The 20,819-nt window shown below is 46.6% G+C and overlaps 1 protein-coding gene across 2 annotated transcripts in view; it reads right to left on the bottom strand.

The window, feature by feature from the left end:
* Positions 1–379: 379 nt before the first annotated feature.
* RFT1 (RFT1 glycolipid translocator homolog) overlaps positions 380–20,819 on the bottom strand; it is a 45,482-nt gene continuing 25,042 nt past the window's right edge. Inside the window, exons 8-13 of one of the 2 annotated variants that reach the window (XM_017851899.1) lie at positions 17,760–17,810; positions 16,640–16,770; positions 14,606–14,750; positions 9,450–9,555; positions 1,757–2,006; positions 380–1,434 (exon numbers count right to left, since the gene is read on the bottom strand). In XM_017851899.1, the coding sequence (XP_017707388.1) occupies positions 1,267–1,434; positions 1,757–2,006; positions 9,450–9,555; positions 14,606–14,750; positions 16,640–16,770; positions 17,760–17,810 (851 nt within the window). In that variant the 3' untranslated portion in view covers positions 380–1,266. The remainder of the gene's footprint in view (positions 1,435–1,756; positions 2,007–9,449; positions 9,556–14,605; positions 14,751–16,639; positions 16,771–17,759; positions 17,811–20,819) is intronic. The other variant, XM_017851900.1, reaches the window with a different exon arrangement.

Here is a 20,819-nt window from a genome sequence, read left to right as displayed (position 1 = left end):
TTTTAATGCATGATAGCAGTTGCCTTTACTGACCCTCTCTCTCTGGGTGTAGACACAGAAGGTTTGGGGCACTGAGTGAGAGGATTATTAACATCCAAGTTATAGTTTGTGCATGTAGTTCTGAGGGGGGTTAATATCCAAAAGGAATTACTACATTAATGAAAAAATAAAAATCACTTTACACTCCAGAACACTGCTCATGATCTCACCTGCAGGGTGCAGGCTGCAAGGTGTAGAACGCCTGGGCTCACACTGTAGCCTGCAGCACCAGGCCCCCATGCCTGCCACTCTTGTCCTGGGGCTGGAATTTGGTTATATGGATCAGTGCTGGAAATAATGGGTCAGCAGGAGGGGCCTGACTCAGTAATACTTGCCATACAGAGTTTGCCCTGTCTTATTCTGAAGATAAAAAAATACATCTGTTAAATCTTATCTGTCACCAGTGCAATTCCCATGTGAGAAGTTACAGAAAGCTGCAAAGCGGTATTCCCTTCAGAGACAAAGTGGCTCAACTGGATCACAGTTTTCTTCAAAGTCCGCCTCTTGCAGGTGGCCAGGCCAGGAGTCTCCAGCCAGCTTTCACCCACCCTTCAGTTAACAAATCTTGAGAGCCCACTCTGGGTCAACTATGTGCTGACCCGGGGTGGCGGGGAACAGTGTGATCACGACAGGCAAGATTCTCCCTAACTCACTCTGGGAAATGTGATCTGAAAACCTTTCTGGTTTCATTTCTTGGATTTCTCACTGAGTAGCATTTTCCTTCTCTAAAACTCAGACCACAGTGTTGACACAGAGAAAGCCACAACTTCAGGGCCACACTCTGTTTTCATGTGGTGAATGAAAGAGAGGGGTCTCGCTCTCTCTTTTACAGAAGTTCAAAATTCCTCTGAAGGGTAAAATTGTTGCATCTCTTTTTCTGGGCCAGATAATTATTAACAATTAAGATATAGTTTGTTGGAGCACGTAGCTCCAAAGGCCAATCACACTCAAAAGGAATGAGTACATTAGTAAAAGAGAAAATAAAATGATGAAAAAACTCTATTATTTTTAAAGGGCTTTTTGGTCTTCACTTAAAAATGAAACTCCTCTGCATTTCAGACTTCGATTGGTCACAGGTGTCTCATGTTTTCGCTGGTGCCTCACCTCCGGGCTTGCTGTCACTCCGCTGCAGAGCCCTCGGCGGGGCTCTTACACAGAATATGTGTTCCACCCACAGAACTGCCCATAGCTGGTCCAGGTGCCTCAGGCGTCCAGGCTTCCCTGAAGTCACGTCATTTTGTCAGTGCGTCTGGGCACACCTAACTGAGTCCTGAGGAAACGGATCAGCTTGGTCTCCGTGAGGAATGCTGTCCCAAGAGTTGCTCCCAGACAGAAGGCCCCCACAGCAATGTGTGCCAGTCTGGCTGGCCAGCCCTGCTCACAGCAGAGGAACACCTGGGAAAGAAACAATTGTCAGTGCCTGTTCCTCAGTCTATACCTCCTTCCTCTGGGACTAGCCAGGGAAAGCAGCTGTGGTTCCAGCTTCTAAGTCAGATAAAAGGTATAACAGCCATACTGCGGGTCCATTCTCTCCCTAATGGCAACATTCTCTTGTCACATCTATCAGAAGATGCCGCCCTAGAGGCCTGGGGAGGGGACAGGAAGAGGCAAGCACTTGTCCAGTTGGTTCAGGCAGGGCAGGAAGGGGAGGCCTAGCAGGAGGGACAGCGGGGCAGCTGCAGGACTGCATGTGGCATGATGGCTCAGGGAGTCTCACCTCCGAAACAGCAGTAACCCCACCGCCGAGGGCAAATGCCCCAAGCAGGACCGGCGACAGGCGCAGGCCAGCCAGGGGTCTGTGGGGGCTCCTTCGGTAGTAGCGGTGGATGAAGCAAAGGCTCTGTGTGATCCGAATGCCCATGTTAAAGCAGTTGGCCAAGATGAAGCCCACGCTGCCACACCAACGGGTCAAGAGATAGGATAACACCAGGAATGAGGAGGACAGGGCCAGCATCACAAAATTGTACCTGGGGAGGAGACAGGCAAAGCAGGGCAGTGGGGACCTTGCCCCGGACAAGGCTGCTCCCAAAACAGCAGCCACGAACATCACCTCACAGAAAGAACCTGTGTTCCCAGAATCCAGGTTTTCATAACATTGAATGCTACATGGAGACCATGAGAATGTCCCTGTCCCCTTACCCTGAATAGAAGGGTAAGAAACAACTCAAGAGATACATGTTTTTTGAAGATAATAATTGGTTAGTTAAGTGACACTTTGTGATCAAAACATAAAAACCCTGTTCAGCTCAAGTCCTCAATGTGAGATACAAGAATGTGACCAGGGTAATAATTAGATATTGGATGCTAACTCTGTGACAGGCCCTGTGAGGAGTGCTGGGGACACACTGGTGAAAGAACACACATGGGCCTTGCCCTGCAGAGCTTGGATTTATTTCACAGACAAGGGAAGCAGCACAGAGAGGCTGAGTAATCTGCCTCACGAGTGAGGTAACACTCAGCCGGACTTCTGACCCCTAAGCTTCAGTACCTCACACCACTGCCCTTGGGAGATGCAGCTCCCAGTAACCTTGGGCAGTAGATACCATTCAAAGCAAATGACTGGCCTCCAAAATGAAATGGGAACTGAACCAAAGCCTGGATCACCTTTGCTGTTTTCCAGACTCTTACATATCCTCACTCCCACTCCCTGTATCTCTAGAGCTCTTTGATCCTAGCGCTTCTTGCACTTCTCTGATTTCAAAGCAGCACATCACTTAGTTATCTTCAGTTCTCCAAAAAGAAAACAGATTCTCAGCAAACACAAAATAGCTGCCATAGTCCTCCAAAAGGCTTGTACAGCCAAGAACAAAATCCCCCAGCCTCTGGTTTCTGCCTAGCACCAAGCAGGCACTCTAGGTATACAGCTGTTGAGGGAACCAAACTTTTGACATCCTCAAGCCATGTCTGCTGGGTTAGAAAACCTCAGAGGCCACCACCCCGGTTCTGCACATGAGGGGTGGTAAGAAAGCGTAATCCAGCTGGGCGCGGTGGCTCACGCCTGTAATCCCAGCACTTTGGGAGGCCGAGGCAGGCAGATCATGAGGTCAGGAGATCGAGACCATCCTGGCTAACATGGTGAAACCCTGTCTCTACTAAAATACAAAAAATTAGCTAGGCGTGGTGGTGGGCACCTGTAGTCCCAGCTACTCAGGAGGCTGAGGCAGGAGAATGGCGTGAACCTGGGAGGCGGAGCTTGCAGTGAGCCGAGATCGCGCCACTGCACTCCAGCCTGGGCAACAGAGTGAGACTCTGTCTCAAAAAACAAAAAACAAAACAAAAAAAAAAGAAAGCGTAATCCCAGTGCTTTGGGAGGCTGAGGTGGTGGGAGGATTGCTTGAGGCCAGGAGTTCGAGATCAGCCTGGACAACATAGCTAATAGACCCGTCTCTACAAAAACCAGTAAAAATTACCCAGGGATGGTGGCACACACCTGCAGTCCTAGCTACTCGGGAGGCTGAAGTGGGAAGCTCACTTGAGCTTAAGAGTTTCAGATCAGCCTGGGCAACGTCATGAGACCCTGTCTCCACAAAAAATTTAAAAAACTAGCCGTGATACACACCTGTTGTCCCAGCTACTTGGGAGGCTGAGAGAGGAGGAAGGCTTGAGCCCAGGAGTTCAAGGCTATGGTGAGCTATGATCATGCCACTGCACTCCAGCCTGGGCAACAGAGCAACACCCTGTCCCAAAATATAATGATGACTTAAAAATGCATATGGCTGGCCTTCACCACCAGAGTTCCTGATTCTGCAGGGTGTGGGAGGAGGCCCTAGAACTTGGCCAGTACCCTAGAACTATGCTTGTAATCCCAGCACATGGGGAGGTTGAGGCAGGAGAATTGCTTGAGGCCAAGAGTTTGAGATCAGCCTGGACAACAGAGTGAGACCATGTCTCTACCAAAAAGAAAACGGAAGGCAAGCCACTGCATCCCCCGAATGCCCAGGTATAGGTCCTTGGCTGATTCAGGCCAAAGGTGCTGTGTGCTGTGGAGATACGCTTTATCAAAGTGGGTGGTAAAAATACTACACACACACACACACACACACACACACACACACACACACACAACCATACTCCAACAGGAGAGATGTGCTTTCATCCGGAGTTCCAGAGAGGGAGTTCATTTGCTTTTCAGTCCAGAGAGAGTCTCTTTTAATGAAGTACAAGAGCCTGTACCTCACAGGGGAAGTTTTTTCACTACTAATCAGTAATCAGAAAGGTCAACTTCAGAACAAGCCACTCAAATGGGACCCATCATAGACCAGTACTTTGACCTCTTTTCCACAAAGCAGCAGAGATATGTAACCCGTTTTTCAGAAACTATCTCGGAACCGTCTACTATACCAATCCTTGGAGTTTAAGTCATAGATTCACAAACTTTTAGCTATCCTTCCCCAACTCCCAGTAAAATAACAATAATGAATAAAACCAATAGTTAATTCATGCTAATTCAAGCAGAGACGCATTCAACAGCACAGCCTCTTTGGCATGGCCATCTGAGAGGAGCTGATGATGGGGTCCATTGTCTGCCACTACAAGAGGGCTCTGCAGCTGCTGAACTTTCCAGAATTCACAAATCTATAGCCTTAAAGGCATAATCCACTTCAGGAAAAAATGAGAATTTAAAAAATGCAATTAAAATATCACTTTTTTGGCTGGACGCGGTGGCTCACGCCTGTAATTCCAGCACTTTGGGAGGCTGAGGCGGGTAGATTGCAAAGTCAAGAGATCGAGACTAGCCTGGCCAACATGGTGAAACCCTGTCTCTACGAAAAATACAAAAATTAGCTGGGCATGGTGTGCGCACCTGTAGTCCCAGCTACTCAGGAGGCAGAGGCAGGAGAATTGCTTGAACCCGTGATGCAGGGGTTGCAGTGAGCCGAGATCACGCCACTGTACTCCAGCCTGGAGACAGAGCGAGACTCCATCTTAAAAAAAAAAATAAATGTTTAAAATCAAAGCAAAATTATTAATCAGTGACAATATGACTGTCCTGTAAGGTTTGGTTAACATAAACAGTAAATTATTTATGAATGCTTATTTCTCCATGGTCCCAAGAAAATACTGGACTTAAAATTAGGCGTATTAAAAGATGGATTGGCTGGGCACAATGGCTCATGCCTGTAATCCCAGCATTTGGGAGGCTAAGGCGGGCAGATCGCTTGAGCCCAGGAGTTGGAGACCAGCCTGGGCAACATGGTGCCCAGAGACTCCGTCTCTACAAAAAATACAAAAATTAGCTGGGCATGGTAGTACACACCTGTAGTCTCAGCTACTCAGGAGGCTGAGGTGGAAGGATCGATTAAGCCTAAGAGGTCAGGCTGTAGTAAGCTATGATTGTACCACCACACTTCAGCCTGGGCGACAGAGTGAGACCCTGTTTCAAAAAAAGTAAAAAAAAAAAAAAGGATGGATGGTCGAGGATATCAACTCTAGCACCACCTGAAGCAGCTCCCAGCAGGTGCTGGTTGAATACATCAAGGCACAGCCATATAATGGAACCTTCACAGCCATGAAAAGGATGGCACTGATGTCTTATGTGCCAAAGTGAGAAGATCATACCCATCCTTCATTTGACAGTTATGGAGTCCACTTTGGCACTCAAAGCTCAAAGGCCAACAAATCAGACAAAGGAGCTGTCAATCTTGGGCCTTTACACAACTGATCTCTCTGCCTAGAAGGCTCTGCCCCCATCTTAGACCACCTTCTTGGTCATCCTAAATGCCGCTGTGCTATAGGGGCCTGCCCAGCACACCCGATCTAAAGGGCCCCTACCACTCACTATATACCCGTTTTTCATTCTCAGCCCATCACATTTTCTTATTAATTTACTTGTTTGTTATCTGCCCCCCCACCATCAGCTCCAGGAGAGCAGAAATCCCATCTGTCTTATTCATTGCTGTATTCCTAGAGCTTAAAACAATGCCTGTTAGAGAGTAGATGCTCAAACCTATTTGTGAAATGAAAGAAAATTAGACAGCCTTAACAAAACAACAAAAATTATTCTATAAGGCATAATGAAAAATCCATTAGTCAGATTCTACATATATTATAAGATTATTTTAAAAAGGCAACCAGGCCAGGCATGTTGGCTCACGCCTATAATCCCAGCACTTTGGGAGGCCGAGACGGGTAGATCACCTGAGGTCAGTTCGAGACCAGGCTGGCCAACATGGTGAAACCCCGTCTCTACTAAAAAGAAAAAGAAAATTAGCTGGGCATGGTTGCGCACCTGTAATCCCAGCTACTCGGGAGGCTGAGTCAGGAGAATCACTTGAACCTGGGAGGCGGAGGTTGCAGTAAGCCGAGATCACGCCACTGAACTCCAGCCTGGGCCACACAGCAAGACTCTGTCTCAAAAAAAAGTAACCTGCAATTCAAAGGATGTTTTAATATTTCATATACAACCAAATGCTCTTTTTTTTTTTTTTTGAGACAGAATCTCTCTGCGGCCTAGGCTGGAGTGCAATGGCGTGATCTCCGCTCACTGCAACCTCCGCTTCCCAGGTTCGAGTGATTCTTGTGCTTCAGCCTCCCAAGTAGCTGGAATTACAGGTGCGCGCCACTATGCCCAGCTAATTTTTGTATTGTTAGTAGAGACGGGGTTTCACCATGTTGGCCAGGCTGGTCTCGAACTCCTGACCTCAGGTGATCCACCCACCTTGGCCTCCCAAAGTGCTGGGATTACAGGCGTGAGCCACCGTGCCCGGCCCAAATGCTGTTTTTATTCAGAAAAACACTGGTTAACCTTAAGTTGGTTAAGTAAAATGCCTGCTTTTTTTCTATTCAGAATCTGAAATGTCCAATGTAAAGTCATTATAACTGATTGTAACAGTTAACTAAGCTATCCAATTCTACTATAAAAATCCTTGCTAGAGTTTTATGTCTGTTAAAACTCACAGGGATTAAAAAAAAAATGCTGACGTCTGTGATGAGCCCAGGTGCTCCATGTGCTCAGACCAGGCCCAGGCGCTGGAGCCAGGGGCTCAGAAAGAACTGGAGCTATTGTGTTTTATACACGTCTCAAAACTGCACTTAATGTCACATTTTACTCTTAGGGGAGGTGAGTTACCCCACATGGGAACTGCACTAGAAGGTGCTCTGGGCTCTGTTTTTTCTCTATGTTGACTAATAACCATGAAAATAATTTTCCAGATGTTCATATACTATCGAAATTCCATTACAACTAACTTAAAAAGTTGTTTCCTTTGGTTCAATACAATATAAGAGAGAGAAAAGAAAGCAACCAGCCACTGTCCATATTCCCTCACAATTTGGTTGCAATTTATAAAAACATTTTAAATAGGTTTTTGATTCACCCCTTCAACACTAACACTGAAGTTACCGTAACAAAATTCCCTTCAAGGAGATACACTCCTAGTCCCGCTCTTTCCACTCTAATAGTGCCTCATTTCGCATGTTTCCAATTATATTTTTAAGTTATTCAACGTTAGAAGCAGCTTTCAAATAAAAACATTGTATTTTCAAAGCTAAATTGAAATAGATTTTTTCATCCATGGGGAAAGAAGAGGATAGACTCAAAGCAGTTCTACTCTACAGCTATAAATTTAACTATCTGAGGTGAAAACCACATCCAGACCACTATTTTAAAACCATGGGTTGTGACCTACTACTAGGCTGGGAAATCCATTTAGAGGGTAATGGCATGGCATTTTTGAAAAACAAAACAGAAGACAGAGTAGAAAGCATCAGTGTGTCCTGTGCATAACTGGGGTACTTCCTGCCTTGTGAACTCATGTCTCAGTCACACACACCTAAGTGCGTCCTGGGTCACATTGCTCCGTGTCGTTTTTACCATGACAGCTGGTCTGGCCCAGCAGTTTCCAAAGCCCTAGAATCCGAATTGCCTAGAGCTGTGTAATAAACAGATTCCCTGGCTCAAGCCTTCTAAGATTCTAGTTCAGCTGGGCTGGGAGTGGACCAGAAATTCCTAGAAGAATTTCATCAATCTGGACTGAGACCTGCTCGTCTGGACTCTAGTTCTCAGTCACTGTGTAGCAAACAAAGTCCCCAAGCTTTTACATGAGCCAGCCCAGGAAAGGACACACACAGAGGAGGGGGAAGGGTCCCCATTTGAGATACTCCTTCCCCATCCCACCTCACGGCCAGGCCTCTGAGGGCCTTCACCAGCACTCAAGGTTACAGAAGCAGCATGAAAACCCCCATGGGCCCCTGGCTTCGAGGCAGTAAGAAAATGAGGGCCAGTCACCCCGTCATCTACTCCCGCCCTTGCTACGGTTTCCCTCTCTCTTCTCCTCAGCGTCACCCTCTAGCGATGCCTTAAGATGCTGCCTTACTTTTTTTTGGTATTTGGTACACAAGAGGTGGATGATCCTGGGTGTAGGCCAAATACACTTAAACAGGAAGAGTTCACATCAGAATCACTGAGGAGCATTCAAAAAACACACATATGCCCAGGAGCCTGCTGAGACTATGGTGTGGTAGGAGAGACAGGGGCAGACGAAGGGTAGCCAAGAATCTGCATTTCTAACAAGCTTCATGGGAGATTTTAACTCATAATCAGTATTTTTTTTTTTTTTTTTTTTGAGACGAAGTCTCACTCTTGTCCCCCAGGCTGGAGTGCAATGGTGTGATCTGGGCTCACTACAACCTCCACCTCCCGGGTTCAAGCAATCCTTCTGCCTCAGCCTCCCACGTAGCTGGGATTACAGGCACCTGCCACCATGCCTGGCTAATTTTTGTATTTTTAGTAGAGATGGGGTTTCACCATGTTGGTCAGGCTGGTCTCGAACTCCTGACCTCAGGTGATCCGCCTGCCTTGGCCTCCCAAAGTGCTGGGGTTACAGGCGTGAGCCACCGCGCCCGGCCCACAATCAGTATTAAGAACCACTGGTAGGGATTCCAGGATGGGAATCCTGATCTGAAGTCAACAGTTGAGAAAAAATTATGGCAAGATGTATGTGTGTATTTGGACTTTTCTCAGGAGAAGCGTCACAAAATCCCCGAGATTCTCGAAGACCCACCATTCAGGTTCTCAGGGGTAGGAATGTGCATCTTGAAGAAGCTCCTCAGTAACTTACTGGAGGACCACTCTTCTGGGGTGAGCAACGAGGTGGAGGAATGGAAATCTAGCTTGTCTGGTGCCTGACTCTGCAAACCTGGACTAATGTAACCTTTCAGAGCCAATGTTTCTCCCTCCACAATGGGGAGGCAAAGAGTAGTTGCTGTCTCCCAGCCCTACGATGGGGAGCACTTGCTGAACCATGCTGGCGCCACAGAGATCCCAGGGAAGCACCACACTGGTGGACTAAGTGTTGCCTCTATAACAACCATCTGTAAATGCATGTTCAGAATGAAAAGCAAAAAGCTTGACAAGTTACTTCATTTTGGCTGAAGGCCATGATTAAAGGTGTACCTGCTAAGTTACCCACCTGTCGACCTCCTCTTTGCTCATAGCAGCAAATGTGAAACATTCTGTCACTCCATTGATGGCAAGCAGGAGAACATAGAAACAGTAGGAACGCAGCAAAACAGGACCTGCAAGGAAACAACTCACTGAGACTCCAGAGCCCAATCAGAAGGCCCACATGTAACCTCAGTGCTGCTGAGTACCCAGAGAACCAGAACCAGACTATGAGGTCTGCTGGTATCAGCAATGGACAGACTGCATGCTCAAGCTCAGGGTCTTAATTTTATCTAGAAGGATTCCCAGCATTCTACGGCATTGACTAAATAATCCGCAAAAAACAAAAGGACAGGCTGGGCACGGCGGCTCATGCCTGTAATCCTAGCACTTTGGGAGGCCAAGGCTGGCCGACTGCTAGAGCCCAGAGATTCGAGACTAGCCTGGGCAACATGATGAAACCCTGTCTCTACCAAAACTACAGAAGTTAGCTGTGTGTGGTGGGCATGCCTGTAGTCCCAGCTACTTGGGAGGTTGAGATGGGAGGATCACTTGAGTCTGGGGAGGTCAGAGCTGCAGTGAGCCATGATAGTGCCACTGCACTTCAGCCTGGGTGACAGAACAAGACCCTATCTCAAAAAAAAAAAAAAAATTATGAAGAAATGTACAGATCTCTTGCTAGACAACTAAAAGCTTATCTGGCTAGCAAACAAGTCGGTTCACTTTTCTTTTTTTTTTTTTTTGAGACGGGGTCTCGCTCTGTCGCCCCGGCTGGGGGGCAGGGGCCAGATCTCAGCTCACTGCAAGCTCCGCCTCCCGGGTTTACGCCATTCTCCTGCCTCAGCCTCCTGAGTAGCTGGGACTACAGGCGCCCGCCACCTCGCCCGGCTAGTTTTTTGTATTTTTTTTAGTAGAGACGGGGTTTCACCGTGTTAGCCAGGATGGTCTCGATCTCCTGACCTCGTGATCCGCCCGTCTCGGCCTCCCAAAGTGCTGGGATTACAGGCTTGAGCCACCGCGCCCGGCCCTAAGTCTGTTCACTTTTTTCATCAGCATGACTAGGCCTGGTGGTTTGAACTCAAAGTCACTAGTGACTTTGTTAGTTAATGGAATCTCAGTTGAGCAGGTCCTAAAGAAAAGACCTTTAACAAATGCCCAGGGCCCAGGACCAGCAGAAAATTACACAAATCCAAAGTGAGAACCAGTGCCCGTAATGGTATTTTCTTCTAAAACAAAGTAATACAGTTCTATAGCTAACAAGCTTCAGAAAAATCTTCTAACCAGAGAACAGGAGGCTTATGAATGGGATTGATTCCCCCCTTTTAAGGCCATAATCAAGCACCTAATAAAATAAACATACACCTAACCTACGACCCAGCAATTGCACCCCTAGGTATACATCCAACAGAAATGAACACACATGTTCACAAAAACACTTACACAAAAACATCTGTAGTAGTTTGATTCATAAGAGCCAAAACTGACCATCAACAGAAGAAAGAATAAACAAAACGTGGGCCATCCACACAAAGGAATACTTAGCAAGAGAAGATAATAAAAATCACTGATCTATGTGAAACCATGGGGGGAAGAATCTCAAAAACTTTGTATTGAAGGAAATATGCCAAATGCAGGAGCACGCATGCTGCATTTCATTGATATGAAATTCTTTTTAAAATAAATACTGATCCATGGTGATAGAAATCAGATTTCTTCTGATTTCTTTGCCTCTGAGGTGGAGTGGGGCAGTTGACTAGAAAGGGTCCCAAAAGAACTTTCTAGGGAAATGGAGATATTCTACATCTGAATCTGTTTGGTAGTTACATGGGACTTTTTGTACATATTTGTCAAAACTTATCAAACTGTACTCTTAAGAGAACAGCATTTTACTTTATGTAAATTATACCTCAACAAAGGAAAAAGAAAAAAAGTAACCACTAAAAGAAAAGGAGGGGGGACTGAAGTTCCGGAGTCTTAAAATCTGGAACTCATTCAGGGTTTATGAAAGCTGTTTAATATAAAAGATCTCCATGCGGTGGGAACCTAAACAGTTTTATGGCAGTTACAAAATTATAAAAGGAATACTAACAGGGCAGCCCTGATGCCCAACAAAAAACCATTTTCCACGGCCCTGTCTCAGATTCCATGTTTATCACCTCACATTGCATTTTGCTTGTCAAGCCGCTGCAGGAAGCAGCCTGGCCCCTACCCCAGCTGACTCCAGGAAGGGAGGCGGGGACCACGCTTTGCACCCAGGAGACTCAAGGCTATGCTCAAGTGTGCCTCCTGCTTCTCCCCATCCTCCTCTCCCTGGCAGAAGCAGAGAGGAGTGGCAGGCCTCCTTACCTGGCAACTGAACGCTAATGGCACAGGTGGGCCCATCAGTAGGTGAACAGTGGGCTGTTGTGAGGCATGGAGAGTAACTCTGGCGCGAAGCAGTGACTCACGTAAAGGGTTTTGCATCCATTTGGGGAATTCAAGAACCGAACCAACCTTCGATTGTAGACTGAATTGAGAGGTATTTTAGGTTGAACTGTCCCCCCAAAATAGGTATGTTGATGTCCTGACCAGCGGTACCTGAGAATCTGACCTTATTTGGAAACAGGGTCTTCATGAAGAAAACTGAGTTCAAATGAGGTCATTAGGGCAGGCCCTGATCCAGTATGACAGGTGTCCTTATAAAAAGAGGAAACTTGGCCGGGTGCAGTGGCCCATGCTTATAATCCCAGCACTTTGGGAGGCCAAAGGGGGGCAGATCACCTGAGGTCAGGAGTTTGAGACCAGCCTGGCCAACACGGCGAAACCCCGTCTCTACTAAATATACCAAAACTTAGCCGGGTATGGTAGGGTGTGCCTGTAATCTCAGCTACTCGGGAGGCTAAGGTGGGAGTCTCTTGAACCCGGGAGGTTGCAGTGAGCCCAGATCGCACCACTGCACTCCACCCTGGGTGACAGAGTGAGACTTCGTCTCATTTAAAAAAAAAAAAAAAGTGGAGGAAACTTGCACACTGAGGCAGACATGCGCAGGGGGATGAGGACGTGAAGAGCACAGGGGGAAGACAAAGAGAACACAGCCGTGTGACCGCAGTGCTGCAGCTGCAAGTCAAGGAACACCAGGATGCCAGCAACCACTAGAAACTAGAAGAGGCAGGAAGGGAACTCTCCTTGAGCCTTCAGAGATAACACGGTCCTGGCCATAGCTTCATTGTGCACTTCTGGTCTCCAGAACTGATGGACAATATGTTCTGTTGTTTAAAGCCACATAGTCTGTGGTACTTTGTCATGGCAGCCCTAGTTCATTAAGACAACGGGATAGAGAAGGAAAAAGTAAAAGGCAGAGGGGCAAGAGAGAAGCACCTAAGAGAGAAATGTGAGAAATCTTGGGGAAATTCTGTGAATGTTTGGGTTTTGCTTAAGGATAGCAAAGCTAGGTGTTCTGTGAGTTACCAAGAAAAAAGAAAAGAAAAAGCAAAGCAAAGCTAGGTGTGAGGAAGATTTCTAAGAAAAGCCTCCAGAACACTTACAAAGCCCCTAATTAAATACAGTGCTAATCCCAAACAATGGAAGAGAAGCCATACCCCTACACAAAAGCCTGTCTGTGCTGTGTCCGAGTCCCACATCTGGAGATGGCCAGTACAGCTCACAGGTAAGTAGTCCACTTCCAGGGTGAAGACAAAGACAAGTACACAACTGAGGACAGTAGTGTTGTGAGTTCCACTTTCAAAACTAAGATGATGGGCTGAGTCACGATAACGAAGGGACAGCCCCCTCCTTGAGGCAATGCCCTGTGATTGTGTGACATTAAAGGCTGCTCCTTGGTGATTGCTTTCAAAAGGGGAAGAGCTGCTACAGAATAGTTGAATTCCCAATCTCTGCCCATAAACTTACTAATGCCTTCCTAATGAGGCCTCCCGCAGCTGCCTGATGGAAATGTACTTCTCACAGCACAAGCCCCAGGGAGCTGCAAACCACTTCATTGGATTCACAGCAGGTGTTTCTCCAAACTTAATGACCTTTGCTCTGATATAGAAGCTTGGCCCTTCTTCCCCTAACACTGAAAGTTTGGGCCCCATTGTAGTGGAGACCAAAACATGCTAGTGAACTTGTAAAATGGCATTTGACAAAGCCCTTTATATTGAGATGGGGCGGCAGAAAGAAGTCCTCAGGGTTCTTGTCCAGTGACCTGAGAAATTAAAAACATCTTTGCTGAACCCAAAATGAAACACTGCAAATGGACTGCCAGCTTACAGCCCAGAACATTTTGAAATTGGTGAAGTCAGGCCGGGCGCGGTGGCTCAAGTCTGTAATCCCAGCACTTTGGGAGGCCGAGACGGGCGGATCACGAGGTCAGGAGATCGAGACCATCCTGGCTAACACGGTGAAACCCCGTCTCTACTAAAACTACAAAAAACTAGCCGGGCGACGTGGCGGCGCCTGTAGTCCCAGCTACCCGGGAGGCTGAGACAGGAGAATGGCGTGAACCCGGGAGGCGGAGCTGGCAGTGAGCTGAGATCCGGCCACAGCACTCCAGCCTGGGTGACAGAGCGAGACTCCGTCTCAAAAAAAAAAAAAAAAAAGAAATTGGTGAAGTCCCCAAGGCCCAAGAAGTGCTGTGAGATCCTCAGGGGTCTGGTGTTTCAAAATTAGACACATTCAATACTTTTCTTCTTCAAAAACTGAGAGTCACTGGATTAAATATACCCTTTTATTTGCAGAGATCAATTTTATTCTCTGCAAATGGCTTTGGGTTATCCTTCAGAGGCTTTTATGCATAAATCTGGGAGATTTACGTGGCATTTACTATCTTCAGATGTGTTTAGTACCAAGTGGGGACTCATTACCACCTGCCCTCTGCCTTCCTCCCTCACCCCAGAGGGAGCACAGGGAAGCGCTTGGCAAAACACATTCTAGGCCCGAGAGGAAAGCCAACAGCAAGGAGAAGTCCTAATAACTTATTCAAGTGAGGCTGGGGAAGCTGATCGTCCTGGCACCAAAACCCCTGCCTATACCTTGAGTGTGTGTCTGGAGTTGAATGAGGGGAACAGTCCCACAGCCCCCGCCACCAGACAGTTTTCCCTACACCGACACAGATATCAACTGTGTGTGCACAAGTTCTTGAATTTCGTGACTCTTCTATTTCTGTTGGGAAATCAGAAAAAAATCCAGAAAAACTCTTGTGCGTACCGGATCCTGAGCTAAGCATGGCCCCTCCGTAGATATCCAGAGCCAGCTGAGAATAGGCAAAGCCAAAAACAGTGATGGTCAGGCCGGCCAGCAGGGCCAGCTTGAGCAGGGACTCCAAGACCGCAGCGGCCACAGCAACGTCCTCCTGGGGCCAGGGAAGAGGGAAGGAAGTTGGATGAATCATGAGCTGAAGAAAACCTTCACCCTTCATGTCTGGCCTTCTCCCTTCACTGTTTTTCAGTTCACTCTTCCAACGACGTGATGGATATCACTATTTTTTTGGTAGTGTGTTTGTTTTCACGTCAATTAGCAAATGAAGGAAAAAGTGTGTGTCTCCTTAGGTAGTAAGGGGGAGGGTTAGTTTTCAATTCACTTGGGATAAATTGTTTCAAATATTGCTTAGGAAACACCCACTTTCCCCTCTGATATTTATTTTATTTATTTTTTAATAGAAATAGAGAAGGGAGTCTCACTGTGTTGGCCAGGCTAATCTCAAACTCCTGGCCTCAAGCAATCCTCCTGCCTTGGCCTCCCAAAGCATGAGGCTTACAGGCATGAGCCACCGCACCAGGTCACTAATATTTATTCTTTTTTTTTTTTTTTTTTTTTTTGAGACGGAGTCTCGCTCTCACCCAGGCTGGAGTGCAGTGGCGCAATCTCGGCTCACTGCAAGCTCTGCCTCCCGGGTTCACGCCATTCTCCTGCCTCAGCCTCCCGAGTAGCTGGGACCACAGGCACCCACCACCACGCCCGGCTAATTTTTTGTATTTTTAGTAGAGACGGGGTTTCACCGTGTTAGCCAGGATGGTCTCGATCTCCTGACCGAGTGATCTGCCCACCTTGGCCTCCCAAAGTGCTGGGATTACAGGCATGAGCCACTGCGCCCGGCCCTAATATTTATTCTTAAATGTGCAGCAACTTTTCATATACACTAGCCAGCTCTGTGCCTCCCCTGCTAAACATTCCAAAATTATGATGTTACTGTGAATGTACTCTTAGGAAAATATTCCTAAATCAGACTGAGTACCAGATTAGCTCATTTTGAGATATTGTACATAAACTGTATTTTACTAAATATCTTCTAAGACATGCAAGAGGCTGAATTAGCTTGCTATTCTAAAAGTCAGACATTTTCAGTGGTTTTGGAAAAAGTGAAGCTCCTACAACGATATATACCTAGATTAAAATCTCTTCTTCTGTATTTACCAACCTGAGTATATAGAATCTTATAGTCAGAGTGTAGCTCTGGGCACGTCCCAGTTGTAAGAAGCTTAAACAATTGGTGTGGTGAGTGAAAGCCAACAACCACATCCTCTCCTCCCTTGATTAGCCTGGCTCCAAATTCTGCATCCTTTGGCACTTGAGACTCTGAGGATAGGGGAGGCATTGTTATGCCTAAGACTAGCCCATGGCTGGGCATCTGCAGGGCAATGGGGACAGCTTTAGAGAGTCCTGAGAGGGCTGGATCAAGAGTAAGGTCACATGGCCGGGTACGGTAGCTCATGCCTGTAATCCTAGCACTCTGGGAGGCTGAGGTGGGCAGAGTGCCTGAGGTCGGGAGTTCAAGACCAGCCTGGCCAATATGGCAAAACCCCATCTCTACTAAAAACACAACAATTAGCTGGGTGTGGTGGTGCATGCCTGTAGTCCCAGCTACTCATCAGGAGGCTGAGGCAGGAGAATCGTTTGAACCTGGGAGGTGGAGGTTGCAGTGAGCCAAGGTCATGCCACTACACTCCAGGCTGGGCGTCAGAGCAAGACTCTATCTCAAAAAAAAAAAAAAAAAAGAGAAAGGTCACAATGAATATAACAAAGGGGTGAGAAGGAAGGGACAGCCAAGAGCAAAGGGAGAAGGCCACGAAAGAAGAGGTGAGCCCTGGGTCCTGCTATCATATAGAAAGTAATAGAAAAATGAAATCTATAAGAAAATTCCTGATCAAACAGAAGAGAAACAGACTGCTTCACATTCCTATCTGTTTGTCTTGCAATTAAAGGGAGAACTCACTTGAAAGATGATATAAGAACCAACACTACCTGCTTCTGAAGTGTGGCATCCTTTTCCCTCTCCAGCACCTTAGCAAAAAATATATAAAAACTTTCCTCTATGGGCTGGAAAATTAATCTGGCCACAAGGGAGCCAAGATTATTCACTATATCATACACACCTACAAAACAAAAAAGAAGAAACAACAATCATGTTGGTTTTTCTACTTTAATTTTCACAGCACTATTAAAATTGTTATTTAATATTTCATTAAAGTTTATCTTCAGATAATTATAGATTCACACAGAGTTACAGTGGCCGGGCATGGTGGCTCTTGACTCTATTCCCAGCACTTTGGGAGGCCAGAGTGGGTGGACTGCTTGAGCCCAGGAGTTTGAGATGAGCCTGGGAAACATGGAGAAACCCTGTCTCTACAAAAACGGAAAAAATTAGCCAGGCATGGTGGTGTGCATTTGTAGTCCCAGTTATTTGGGAGGCTGAGGTGGGGGGAATCACCCAAGCCCAAGCCCAGGGAGTTGAGGCTGCAGTGAGCTGTGATGGTACCACTGCACTCCAGCCTGGGCAAGAGAGTGAGACCCTGTCTCAAAAAAAAAAAAAAAAAGGAAGTAATAGAGGGATCCCATATACCTTTTATCCAGTGGTAACATTTTGTAAAACTGTAGTACAGTATCACAGCCAGGATACCAACATTGATACAGTCAAGATACAGAATGCTTCCATCAGCAGTACTTTCTTATGCAGGTCATTAATGCAAAGTTGTTGTTTTTCTATTTGATTTCCATTACTTTGGTATTACATTAAAAGATAAAAATGAAAATACTAAAAGACTATGTAGCTACACAAACATGCGGCAGATTCTTGTGGCTGTGATGGTGAGCTCCCTTTTCTCCTCTCTTGGCACCTCCCACCCCCCAAAATGAACACCAGAGCTCTTAGGAGGTGAACTAGAGGGCCGGGGTCTCACCAGAACACCTGCCACCAAAGTCACATTGGAGGGCACGGTCAGCACAAAGACCTACAATTTACAATCTTCAGGATTTTTTTTAATCTTCAGGTTCATCTTTTATTAAATATATCAGAGAAAAATGTTAGGAAGTATCTATTAATAGTATTAACCTTTAATTAAAACACTACAGAATTTCATCTTACCCTGATCACCAAAATTCAATACGTTCAAAAACGTCATCACATATCGCTCGCCTATAAACAAAAAAGCAAAATAATTAGCAATGCCAAATGCACATTACTTTATTGTTTCCTTTCTCTTACTAGCTATCAACTTTTCCAGCTGACAAATAAAGGAGAAATATTAGATAATCAGTTAAAGACATGTCCTTGTCCTAATGTTGATTTCAAATACTCAAAGTAACAATTTGGAAAGTGCTGAGGACTTCATTGACAGCGAATCTCCAAGCCAGTAAAATTAAAAATAAAAAATAAAAAAATAAAAAAGTCTAAAAATAAGTTTAAAAAAAAAAAGGAGATTATTAAATGTTAATAATGAAAATGACGGTACCAAGTTTTTTCTTTTTGAGACGGAGTCTTGCTCTGTTGCCCAGGCAGGAGTGCAGTGGCGCGATCTTGGCTCACTGCAAGCTCCATCTCCCAGGTTCACGCCATTCTCCTGCCTCGGCCTCCCGAGTAGCTGGGACTACAGGTGCCCGCCACCTCGCCCGGCTAATTTTTGTATTTTTAGTAGAGACGGGGTGGTCTCAATCTCCTGACCTCATGATCTGCCGTCTCCACCTCCCAAAGTGCTGGGATTACAGGCGTGAGCCACCGCACCCAGGCGATGGTCCCAAGTTTTAAGGGGAGGTCAGATAATCTGCACGTAAATTATCTGTGAAGTGTCCATGATTATATGCACAAGCTTATCCAAGGGTTCCTCAGGGGTGGAGACAGCTTTCTGGGGCTGGCAAGGCATTAGACTGTCTTAGATTTGAATCAGGAACTCAGGCCTGAGGGGGGCAAAAGTAACAGCACATACATTTTTGCTACTACAAAAATCAGGCCTGAGTTCATGATTCAAATGTAAGACAGTCTAATGCCTTCAAGGTGAAGACACCAGCCAGAGCCCCCATCCCCCTGGCTTTCGTGAAGCTTCTCATCTATGAGGAAAAAGTGTTGACCACTACGGAAAAACAGTGCCCACGCCCTGAAGGGCAAATTCTCACCTCCTAGTAACTTGCTCAAAAAGGAAAACATCAAGAGGCTGGAAGCAGTGAGGATCTTCTCTCAAGACTTTCTCCCACCCTGCCTCTCTCTCCAAGCCCCTGCCACTGTGTTTGTGGTAGGGATCACTGTGGGTCCTCATAGGCCTGTGTCTCTGTGCTGCTTGGATCCACCCTCACTGCTAACAGTTCCAGCTTCTGCAAATACAGTTTTGTTTTGTTGTTGTTGCTTTTATTTTTTCTGAGACTGAGTCTTGCTCTGCTGCCCAGGCTGGAGTGCAGTGGTGCCATCTCAGCTCACTGCAAGCTCTGCCTCCCAGACATAAGAGATTCTCTTGCCTCAGCCTGCCGAGTAGCTGGGATTACAGGTGCCCACCACCACGCCCAGCAATTTTTTTTCTTTTCTTTTTTTTGTATTTTTAGTAGATGGGTTTCACCATGTTGGCCAGGCTAGTTTCAAACTCCTGACCTCAAGTGATTCACCCACCTTGGCCTCCCAAAGTGCTGGGATTACAGGTGTGAGCCACCGCGCCCAGCCTCAAACACAGCTCTTAAATCAGTCTCTGCTTTCGTATTTTTTTTTTTAGATGGAGTCTTGCTCTGTCACCCAGACTGGAGTGCAGTGGCACGATCTCATTCACTGCAACTTCTGCTTCCTGGGTTCAAGCGATTCTTCTGCCTCAGCCTCTCGAGTAGCTGGGATTACAGGCGCCTGCCACCACGCCCGGCTAATTTTTTCAGGTTTTAGTGGGGAATGCGGTTTCGCCACGCTGGCCGGACTGGTTTTGCACTCCTGACCTCCCGCCTCAGCCTCCCAAAGTGCTGGGATTACAGGCGTGAGCCAATGCACCCGGCCTGCTTTCATATCTTTAAATGGCTCTTTTTTTTTTTTTTTTTTTGAGACAGAGCTTCACTCTTGTCACCCAGGCTGGAGTGCAATGGCGTTATCTGGGTTCACTGCAACCTGTGCCTCCTGGGTAGCTGGGATTACAGGCGACCACCACCACGCCCAGGTAATTTTTGTATTTTTAGTAGAGATGGGGTTTCACTGTGCTAGCCAGGCTGGTCTCGAACACCTGACCTCAGGTGATCTGCCCTCCTCTGCCTCCAACAGTGCTGGGATTACAGGCGTGAGCCACTGCGCCTGGCCAAAATGGCCCTTTAATGTTTGCAAAAAGTCCAGGTTCCTTAATTCTGTATTTGTGGGCTTTTAAACACTGACCCCAAGCTATCATTTTGGCTTCCCTTCATCAACCTCGCTCTCATCACCCTGTCATCTGCTGCTGCACCCTACCTCCCAGGTTTTAGCCCTCCAGCTGCTTTGAGTCAGGCTGGGCCCGCCTTGGCTTTTGTCATTCTCACCACCTAGAGTGTCTTTTCTGCAGGGCCCTCCCTGTCTTGGCAGAATAGGCTCTCCTTCCTATATTCTATAAACTCCCTGAGGGCAAGAGCCCCTCTCAGTCATCTCTATGACCCTGGTTTCCTAGCAAAGCTCTAGGAAATGAGTTTCCAAGTACTACACCCCTCACAGCCCAGAAACAGTTAACCACACAAATGTCTGTGTCTTTGGTGAGAGAATGAAATGCTTGAGGCCATGGCCTGTTACTCATTCATCTCAGTATTCTCAGCACCTGGCATACTGTTCAGGAAATGTGGGGCAGAAGTAACAGCACATACATTTTGCAGCTACAAAAGTGATTTCAGGCCCAGCTCAGTGGCTCATGCCTGTAATTCAGCACTTTGGGAGGCCGAGGCAGGAGGATTGCTTGAGTCCAGGAGTTTAAGACCAGTCTGGGCAACATCACAAGACCCTGTCCCTAAAAAAAATTAAAATATTAGCTAGGCGTAATGGTAGGTGCCTTGCCTGTAGTCCCAGCTACTTGGGAGGCTGAGGTGGGAGGATCACTTGAGCCTGAGAGGTCAAGACTGCAGTGAGCTGTGTTTGCACCACTGCATTCCAGCCTGGGTGACAGAGTGAGACCCTATCTACAAAAAAACAAACAACAACAATTAAAAAAAAAAAAAAAAAAAAAAAAAA

This window comes from Rhinopithecus bieti, unplaced genomic scaffold (assembly GCF_001698545.2).
Source record: "Rhinopithecus bieti isolate Rb0 unplaced genomic scaffold, ASM169854v2 scaffold_33647, whole genome shotgun sequence".
Taxonomy (NCBI): Eukaryota; Metazoa; Chordata; class Mammalia; order Primates; family Cercopithecidae; genus Rhinopithecus; species Rhinopithecus bieti.
The sequence above is the reverse complement of the archived record's forward strand: the minus strand, read 5'-3'. Positions and strand labels throughout refer to the sequence as shown.